The sequence below is a fragment of the Schistocerca americana genome, chromosome 2, assembly GCF_021461395.2.
Source record: "Schistocerca americana isolate TAMUIC-IGC-003095 chromosome 2, iqSchAmer2.1, whole genome shotgun sequence".
Classification (NCBI taxonomy): Eukaryota; Metazoa; Arthropoda; class Insecta; order Orthoptera; family Acrididae; genus Schistocerca; species Schistocerca americana.
The window spans coordinates 247,875,398-247,886,304 of record NC_060120.1 but is presented as its reverse complement, the minus strand read 5'-3'; the positions used below and the strand labels follow the sequence as shown (position 1 = coordinate 247,886,304).

The 10,907-nt window shown below is 38.7% G+C and overlaps 1 protein-coding gene across 1 annotated transcript; it reads left to right on the top strand.

The window, feature by feature from the left end:
* Nucleotides 1-3,735: 3,735 nt before the first annotated feature.
* Nucleotides 3,736-4,692, top strand: LOC124593927 (E3 ubiquitin-protein ligase SIAH1B-like). Its single transcript, XM_047132277.1, has one exon. The coding sequence runs from the start codon at nucleotides 3,736-3,738 to the stop codon at nucleotides 4,690-4,692; it is 957 nt and encodes a 318-aa protein (XP_046988233.1).
* The last annotated feature ends 6,215 nt before the right edge of the window (nucleotides 4,693-10,907 follow it).

Here is a 10,907-nt window from a genome sequence, read left to right as displayed (position 1 = left end):
AATGTGGACAAATGTAAGATAATGCCCGTAACGAAGGTAAAGAAACCTACAGTATCTGATTACAAGCTTAGTAGTGAATATCTCGAGCACGTCACATCACATAGGTATCAATGGGTATTGGTGTGAAGCCATATAGAATGGGATGATTTTGTAACATCTCTATTAGGTAAAAGAAATGTAAAAGTTTGTTGGACGGGTTCTGGAAAATGCTGAGCATCTACAAAGGAAATAGCGTAAAAGACGTTAGTGTAGCCAATTCTGCAATATAGTTCGAGTGCTTGGCATCATTATCAACTAGTCATGCCAGCAGACATCGAAAGAATTCAGAGAGACGTTGCTACAATCGAAACAGGTCAGCAAAGCCCATACGAAAGTGTAACAGAAGCGCTCGGAAAATGTAAATGGGTGAAAAAAGACTGCTTAGTTTTCACGAAACCCTGTTATTAAATTTGGAGAACCAGTATTCGAAGATGACTTTCGGCCATTGTGCTATCATCAACGAATATCAGGAGCAGAGCTCCTGGAAAAAACGTGTGGAGAGATTAAAGTGCGAAAGTACATTTAGAGACTTACAGCACTTTTCCCTCCATCAGTACAGAAATGGAATAGAAAATGGATAATATTGGCACTATGTACCCTCCACCATGCACTGTACAATGACTTGCAGAGTATATATCTAGATGTAGTTGACGCATTATTACGACATGTATATGGGGTGTTCCGGGGGAATGTAAAGCGTACAGGGCGAGATGTCACATCGAGTCTGGCCAAAAAGGAGTAAATAAAATGACTGTTACAACGAAATTCTCCATATTCATTATTTTTGCTACTGTGGGGATGGATGTCTGTTTGCATTGCAATGGAAAGTTCCCATTCCAAATTGTAGCTGCGCTCTGTAGCCGCGCGGTTAGGGGCGCCCTGCCACGGTTCGCGCGGCTTCCCCGTCGGAGGTTCGAGTCCTCTCTCGGGCATGAGAGTGTGTGTTGTCCCTAGCGTAAATTAGTTTACGTTAAATTAAGTTTGTAAGCCCAGAGAGCAATGATCTTAGCAGTTTGGTCCCACAGGAACTTACCACAAATTTCCAATATCAAAATTGTTTCGCTAACTGGAACATGGGAGGGATTGCTTGGATGCATCTTAAACGATTGTACACATTTTGAAGCAGAATAAACCATTAATAAATATAAATGAAGCCTCTGTCTACTACAGCTGATAGAGCATTTTGAAAGAGGTTATTCAAAGATATTAAATATACAACATTCCATAGCTACAATATTAAATCGATATGTCTATAATCTTGGTTGTACTTGGGCACAACACAACATTTTTTCGTCTTCTTCTCCATTTGCCCCATAGGACTCTAGAACAAACTATCCGTCTGTGTGTCTTGTCGTAAATCTCTCTTCATCGGAGCATAAAGCAGTTTTCCCTCCAATCAAATTGTGGGTTAGTATCTCTGTCATATTATCAACACTACCGACGCTTCTCTCATATCTATCGCTAATTACACTTTTCCATTTCTCTTACTGTCTCCACCCTCTGACCACTTAATGTCTTCACCGCATTTCATTCCTTTTGTACTACTGCCGTACATTCGTTAAATGTCATTATTCATATTCTAAAAGCATCAACACAAAGTTAATATGGCTGAAATTTTTAATTTAATGTATCGTAACTATATTATTCGTTATTACATGCCCAATAATAATAATAATTATTATTATAATTATTAGTGGTAGAAGCAGTACATTGTTATATTAAATTAAATCTTCCAAGTTAGCGACAAGTAGTTTTATAATATTTTGCACAACACTTCTGTTTCAGCAGTACCGCATTTTTCAAGAATACATGTGAATATTATAGTTAGTAAATTCCATTTACATTTGTGTTACGTCTATATGGAGTTTAATGTATATGTCGTTTTGTCAATTTGACAGCTAATTGATGGTTATAAATGATGTTGTGTGTTTACAAAGTGGTTATAATTACTCAGCGATATTGTTTGAGTTGCAGAGAATTCAGTTGTTTGTGTAATATTTGGTTGTTTATTTTTTATACGTTGCCATGTTTCAGAATGCCAATGAAATTTCCTTGGTAATATTTATATTTTAAGTTTGTTCGTTTGAAATTTCATGTAGAAATATGTATATAAATGTGTGTATAAATTTCCAATTCTTCCACTGCGTTCATGGCAGGTCCTTTTAGTAATATGTGTAAGATTTGAAGCGCACTGTCTCCTCTGTCTACCTTATGGAACTTTCTTAAATGAGTAAGAGACTAGATTGATTGCTGTCACTGTCCTTAGTGTGTTCTCTAAATCTGATGTTAAAACTTCGTTCTGTTTGTCCAGTGCGACAACTATAACAGATTTTACTTTGGGCAAACAGGACGAAATTTTAGCATCAGATTTAGAGAACATACTAAAGACAGTGATAACAATCAATCGCATCTCTTCATGCATTTAAAAAACCAAAACCATAAAGTCTACAAAATCGAAATTGCATTTCCAATCTTACACATAATACCAAAAGGAGTCGCCAAGAACATACAAGAATATTTAGAAATTTATATATGCATAAAAAATTATCCATATGACATATTAAACGAACAGACTAATTTCAAACATAAAATTACCTAGAGAATTTTATTAACCTTCTGGAACATGACAACAGATAAAAAATAGACAATCAAATATTACACAAACAACCAAATTTTTTGTAACTGAAACGATACCACTGACTAGCTGTAAGCACTTTGTGAACATACAAATAATCTGAGAACTATTAACTAACTGTCAAACTATTATGTGAGTTTATTTTATCATCATAAAAACAGCGGCAACTGCCAAAAGAACCCATCAGTGATGCAATATGTACATCTCGCCCAGTTAGACGTCAGTTTACAAGTACAATTAACTCCATTTACAAATATTGCAAAAGTAAACGAAATTTACCAACTGTAACATTCGCAGGTGTACGTGACAATGGCAATATTGCCGAAATGGGCCTAGTCTACGAAATAAAATAAAAGCTTTAGCAGCAAACTTGGAAGATTCAATTTAAAATGTCATACTACGACATATTTCATGCTGCAAGCCCAACTGTACAAAAAGTATATTGTTGTTGATGGTATCGTTTTTATAACCTTTCTTCTTGTTACTATACATATTGCTTATGTTGAGTCACTGAAGTTGTTTGGATACATGTAGGAGATAATCTGAAGATTGCCAACTTACCAGGATAAATAACAACGTAGACAATAGAACAAAAATAGTTATTGTGTGTGTGTGTGTGTGTGTGTGTGTGTGTGTGTGTGTGTGTGTGTGTGTGTGTGTGACAGAGAGAGAGAGAGAGAGAGAGAGAGAGAGAGAGAAGAGAGAGAGTGAGAGACAGAGAAAGAGAGACAGAGAGTATGTATAGAAAACTGCTCTGTTCTACAACTGACAATTTCTTAATGCTGATTGATAGCTAGCACTCATATTTTGTATGTTCCGTATGTTCCGTCTCGTATCTTCCATATTTGCACATTTTAATTCCTCTCTCATTGGATAGCATAGTGTCAATGAATGGATATTTGTAAGTTAGTATCGTAATTCAAAACAGTGTCAGAAATTAATTTTCAACAATCTACAATGTACTTTAATTGGAGTTTAATTGATTCAGGTACTACCTCTTATGTGAACCGAGGTGTTCTCTGGCTGTATCAAGCGGCATGTACACGAGCTAGTTGCTCGCCATGGATGGACGGAGCCCAAACGCTCGACGCCCCAAAAGCCCAGATACTGCAAAGAAGCCACCGCCAAAACCAGCGCGGTTGGTCCAGGATGTTGGAGGCGACACCAAAAGGAGTAACCTGTCGACGGTATCCAAGACTGATACGACAACGAAAGGTGACACGAGGAAACTGGAGAGGCACCTTCAGATTGTTCTCGAGTGCCCTGTCTGCTACGAGTACATGGCGTCGCCCATCTTTATGTGCCCTAACGGTCACAATTTGTGTGGGTCCTGTCTGACTAAGTGCAACGAGTTGTGTCCGACGTGTGACATGCGCATCGACTCGAGGCGGAACCTGGCGCTCGAACAACTGTCCGTGACGTCACTGTACCCTTGCAGCTACTCGAACCGCGGCTGCCCACAGAAGCTGCCTGCACATGTGAAGCTCTCCCACGAAGCTGGCTGCGCCTACAGGCCGCTTGCCTGTCCCCTGGTCTGTGGCTGGCGGGGTCGCCGCGACCAGCTGCTTTCCCACGTCACCATGGTGCACCCTGACCGCTACTCCATGAAGAACCATGACCTCCCGCACTTCTGGCAGAGCGTCACCCAGAGTGACTGCTTCCAGGACTACCGTCACGCGGTATTCGCCTTCGGCGAGACTTTCGCCTACGTTAGGCGCTTCAGTATGGAGCGTCGAAAGATGCACCTGGCTGTGCTGCTCATGGGAGACCCAGTGCAGGCGTCCAACTTCCGGTACAAGTTCAAGATGGCCAAGGACGACAGCGACCGCCACAAGTCAATGTCGCTGGCGTGCTCTGTCCACTCATACGATGAGACCCTCGACGCAATCTTCCTTAAGAACAGCTGCATCACTCTAGACTTTGAGACATTAGTGTTTTATGGGAATGGGCCACGTAGCCTAAAGATAAGCAAAGTGCAACAGACAGGCCACAGTGAAAGCAAACCCATTGTCGTCTGATGTACTATAAGAACTTTTGTTGAGTCTATGTTTAGAACAATCAGATAAACGTAGTACAGCGCTCAGAGGCATTAAGAAGTAAAGAATCTCATTAGAAACAAATTCAGAAAGTTTACTCATCGTCTCTCTGCATGTATGTATGTGTGTGTGTGTGTGTGTGTGTGTGTGTGTGTGTGTGTGTGCCTTCCTGCCTTTCTCCTTTGGTGAAGATGTGACCATCCTGTCAGCAGTAGCCGCTAATATCAGTACTTGATCTGCATGGAATAATACTATCATTTTTGTGTACTATTTTCTAACTTTACAAATTCTGGTTGTTATTTCATTATTCGCCAAGAAAAAATTGTTGACACTGAGCCCTTAGAGAGAATCTAGGACGAGATATGTGACAGCAATTGCATTGCTTTGATTTCTTGCCATAATCATCAGCCACGATAGCATGTGACATCCAAGCCCACTGAAAGAGAATGTTTTTCTTTTGTGAGAACTGACTCCTAATAAAGAATTGATAGACTAAGTAACTGTAGGGCAGAGTTTAAAAATTTCGAACCTCAGTGGAATTGGGTAAACTTCACCTCAGTAGATAAATTTTTCAGCTGTGAATATTGTTACGAAAGGTTGTGCAAATTTTTATTATGTCACATACTAAAAGATGAGTTTTCAGACCTCAAGTATTCGTTAAACGTTATCATTGGCGGTCACATTGAAACATAGCATAGCAATATACGTTAAGCGAATGGAAGTAATAATTTAAGGCTGCTCTTGAATCACTATCTAGATGACGATTGCCTTATAGTAGACTGGGAGTCACCAAGTTGTGACAGTCAGCCTCATCCACTCGCTAATCCAAATAGATAGCGTTTACAAATCAGAATCGTTGATATGGTTCGCGAAAAACGGTACCACTACTAGCATAGCTTGTAAAGGCAGACAGAAATAGTTTAAAATTGAATACATGAACAGCGTTACAAAAAAGTGACGGTTTGTGCCTGAATGTGTTTGTAACAAAAAACCAGGCTTTTTTACTACAATCTCTTTCTTTAGTAACTGTTTATCTATTATGAATGAAATATTGTTTTATTGTACTGAAATTTCACTGTCTTAAACAATGGTCACTTGTAATTTAAATTTTATTTACTTTGTTTGTTTGTACTTTTCACATCAATAGAAAGCGAAGTACATCCCAGTATTTAAAGCAATAACAGTAAACTGTATCTACAATAAACCAATTTAATGTAATATGCATTGTTTCATTGTTAGTTAAGACATCTCATATACATGAATGAAATTCCAACAGTATAACAGTAAACGGCGTCCTGTCGTGAATTAGTTGAAAGGTTCACACCCTGTGCAGGATTGACACTCTAAGATTGATTTAATTTTTGATGAGAGTAACAAATTAAGGTATCTGCCAACGTTAGTGATCAGTCTTAAATCAGCATCTCCCCCAGTTTAGTCAGGCTACCAGACAAGCCCAGATAGCTTCGTTGGCAATAACTGCGAACAACAAGGTTCCGTATAAAACTCTCAAAAATGTCAGTCCAGTCAGTTGCAAAATTACAGTTTGTAGTTTGCGCTTTTCACAGCACTACAACCCTGTATCGCAGAATGTAAATCTTGCTGCTCGTTGGACAGTTTACTTTTGTAACCGATACAGTCAATATGGAGAATGGGATTCGAACCCAGGTCTACTGCTCACTAGGCAGGTGCGCTAACCATTACGTCATATTGGCACAGGGTTTTGTACAGCTGCTCAGGCTACCCTAGCATCTCCCCCACTCAATCCGAATTCCCATTCATGCTACAGCCGAGTTGGTATTCCCCTTAAACTCAAATAACATTGCAGATGCTCACCAACTGAAATGAAGTAGCACCTCAGCATCAAACGAAATGGAGGATCCTGCTTGAAACCCAGGCCTATGTACTTTGATCAAACGAAACTTTGTAGTTGCAGGGACCTTAACAGCAATTTGAACGGAGAGGCAGACTGCGTATGTACATCACAGATGTTTGAGGCTTGAAACAAGTCTCTGGAACAATAAAGTTTCATTTGATTAAAGCAAATGTGCGTGGTTTCAGACAGAATCCCCAGTTTAGTTTGATGTTGAGGTACTCTTGCAATACAATTCTCCAGCCTATGCAGTTGAACACCAAGTGGGCTGAGGTGTAAATGGAAATTAGGACTGAGGAGGCAGGCTCACTAAGGTGTGACATGGTGGCGTAGTGGTTCGCACGCCTGCCTTGTGAGCAGGAGGCCCAGGTTCGAATCCCAGGCTTGGTAAAAAAATTTCATTTGTCGTTTCAGTATACATATGTACATCATAAATATTTGAGACTAGATAAACGTCTCTGGCACTATATACTTTCCTTCGATACAGTCACTTCTGGGAAAGGTGTATGATGAACTGACAGCAGTCACTTAAAAAATATTAATGCACTCAAGATGGACAATGATAAATCTGTTTTGAGAAGTGTTTGTAGCTTTCCACCATAAACACGATGTCAATTTCTGTAAATCTCTGGCCTGAAGTACACCCTCTAGACACTGGGGGTTAATCACTTCATTGTGCTGCCCGTCCATTGCATCATTTGAAAAGAGAGAAAACCACGTCAATTCACGACTCACCGGACTACATTTAATTCGATCTTCGGGCACTGTACAGTTGTTTAGCTCACTAAAGACGTGCAGCCTTCAGCCGCCGTAATCAAAGGGTTTTTGGGAGGTACCTGGCTTCAAACTTCGATTTATTTTCGCAATATTCGGTCGGAAATTGATTGAGATGAGCATCTAGCGAGTGACTGCTTCGCTCCCTGTCGGGTTTGAAATAGACTGTAATTGAGAGGACGCGACACTCGTCTTTGGTCGCTGTCGGTAAGAATAGTTGCACAACCATTTGTCTCACGCCACATTATATGGCTGTGAATGGTACTCTGTCCGTATAGACTCACTGTACGGTTTACGATGATACAACAATAAACTGTCTGACTTTATTCATGTTGTGGTCATGGACACGTCCATACATGACAGCTCTTTTCTGCCACTGTTGACTATTCCTCACCTCCCACCATTAAAAATATTTAATAAGAAATGGAAAAAAGAAAATTTCATCTAACTTAAATGGCGACTGTTCTTTAGGTTCTTTGTCAATCAGTTTCATTGTTTATAGCCGCAGGAAGACGGTAAGTTCTTATGTACATAGGACTTAAATTTTATGTGGTTAAAAGTCGTAACGTAATTTCAATTTGAAACATGTTCATTTACTTGCAATCAGTTCGTTACGCTTTCCTCCCACGGTTTGAAAGTAAAACTTGACTGTGCCGTCTACGTGTGATCAGCTCGTTGCATTCATGGCTCTGTATCAGCCCTTCTCGGCAAGCAGTTAAAGTAAATATTAAGGCTGTCAGCCGTGCAATGATTTCTTTCAGGGACCTGCAGCTCAGCGCTTTAATTTAGTCATTAAAGTAGAGGAGAACGTTTTTCATTCCGTAGATGAGAATCAGCTGTAGGGTTAAGATGAACTTTGTGAGAAAGAATTAGGGAACAGTGATCATTTGTGTATTTTTCAAACAACCCAGAAGTAGTATCTTCTATCGGCAAACGGATTTAATACGCCACAATTGACCATTGCAGTATTCGGTTTGGTGAAGAAGAAGTTATTCACCACTTGAAGATTAATAATTTTAATTTAGAGCACTTCAGTCTCACATACATTAACAGTTACCGTTTATATTCAGAAGTAGTATAATTACGGCACATAAAAGTAAGTCATGGGATACTGGCGACATTCCAATCAGAATTTAGAACACTTCCTTCCATATTCCAAATAGTACATAAAGTTACACCTCACAGTCAGTCACACGGATAGGAAAGTTCAAACTCGTAGAAACCTTACGAAGTAAATCTGGATAAAGACTATTTACAAGAACATTGTAGTAAAACTGCAACGTAACTGTGTTAATCTTCCACCTACCTCATTCTTTGCAAAATGCTGCTTCAAAGAAGCTCTGAAAACCAAGTTGGTGTCTGATCATGCTATTCAAGCATCTCATGCACCTTCACATGTCATTTACTCTACGCATGTTTTTTCAATCAGTTTTTAAGAGCAAATTCCCTTTTCGTTGTTTTTTTATTCCAAAAATAAACAGTTTACAAGGTAGATATTTTTCCCATTTAAATCCAAGAGCTTGTTAACGTGGTAAGATTTGATTAACGAAAACTAATAATTATGCAGATACTCAAATTTATTTATCATTATGAACAAGAAAAATAATTCAATAAAAAAAAATTAAATTTTAGCAGAATTCAATCACTTCACGTATCATTTTTATGGAAATTCGCCCCCTGATAGGTTTATAATATTCTTGATACACAGGAAGAATGTACTTAAATAAGTCATCGATATCTTTCATCTCATATTCTGATAGTAATTGTTTAATATTATTCAGTTTTTTATTTAATTAACAGTCCTTCAATTCTCTACATTTCTTATCTGAGGAAGTGGCAGTTGTACCCGCACGTCGTGTCGCTCTTTGGCGAAATTTAAAGCTAACCCTTTCCACAGTGTTTTTAGTGAATGATGTTTGGTATGAAATATGAGTATTTGCCAGGAATTCTGTAAATTCCAACGATTTTACTTGTGCAAGTGGGGTAAATTGGAAATTAAATTTCTTTGACACCGGTCTAAAGTCATGAAACCATTATTGCAGATCTGCCTCGGTAGAATAAGATTTTTTCGATCCATACTTTTCCAAAGTCATACGAATCCAACAGGGGAGAATAAATCAGCTCATTACTCACAATAATATACAGAAGAATGGAAAGCAATGTGTTATTTAAGTCAATGAGTTCGGCTCTAGGGAAGGTAAAGGCACCACAGAGGCAGCTGTGACGGTGCGCTTATTGCTGGAAGCAAGACACGTACAAGAGATCTGTCGACCGAGAAAAAGCGTTCGATACTGTAAAATAGTGTTAAAATGTACGAAAGTCTGTAAAATTTAGTAGTTTCTGATACCGAAAGTAGGTAATATACAATATGTACCAGAACCATCAGCGAAAATAGAACTGGAAAACCAAAAACCATGTTCTAGAATTTGAAAGGGTGTAAGATAGGGATGCAGTCTTTTGGGTATACTTTTTAATGTCCACATCGAAGAACCAATGCCAGAAGTAAAGGAGAGGTTCGAGTATGGGATTAAAATCTAGGACGAAAGGATATCGATGATAAGATTTGCTGATGACACTGATGGTAAACTGGAGAAAGATGAAAGTAATGAGAAGTAGGAGAAAACAGAAGAAGTGTAAACTTAGTATCAAAATTCTTGACCACGAAGTATGAGAAATAATAAATCAGGTACCTTGGCAGCAAAACATATGTGAGACAAAGGAAGGAGGACATAGAAAGTAGACTAGTACAGGCAATAAGCAAAAGGAGCCTGTTAGTATCAAACGTACGTCTTAATTTGAGGCAGACCTCTATGAGAGTGCATTTGGAGAATTGGAGCACAGCATTATATGGTAATGACTCACGGATTGTGAAACAGCCACAGAGAATCGAAGGTTTTGATATGTAGTGCCACAGAATGATTTTGAATATGAAGTGTACCGATAACGAATGAGTAGGTTCTCTGCAGAGTCGATGAAGAAAGGAAAGTGTGGGAAACACTGACAAGAGAAAGGGACAGGATGATGGTGCATGTGTTAAGGCATCAGGGAATAATTTCCAAGTTACTAGAGGGAACTGTAGAGGGTAGAAACTGTCGAGGAAGGTTGGAACACATCAAAAAATAAATAAAAAATAATTGAGGATGTAGGGTGCAAGTGCTGCTCTGAGATGAAAAGGTTAGCACAGGAGAATATTTCGTGGCAGGTAGCGTTAAACCAACGAGAAAACTGATAATTCAAAAAAGCGTACAAAGACCGTATCAGAATATTCATTTGAGGATGTCTTTTCTTAATACGCAGAGTACATAAAACAGGAAAACGTTAGATACCAAATAATTCTAATGATAATGTAGTAAAAAATTGCAAAAGAAGCATACAGTGGAACAAACATCTAGCAACTATTAAATAACTTCTTTTGTGTTAAAAAAGTTTCCTCTTAAACGAAGTACTGCAACAGTTATACTGCAGTTTATTTTCATCGTCAAATTTTAATACAGTACAGCAATCCATTTTCCCTCAAAGATTTTTCTTGTAGGTACACACTTCATTGATAGTT

What these genes read in the sequence shown, in the direction of transcription:
- LOC124593927 (XM_047132277.1), top strand. Translation starts at nt 3,736, where the DNA reads ATGGATGGACGGAGCCCAAACGCTCGACGCCCCAAAAGCCCAGATACT.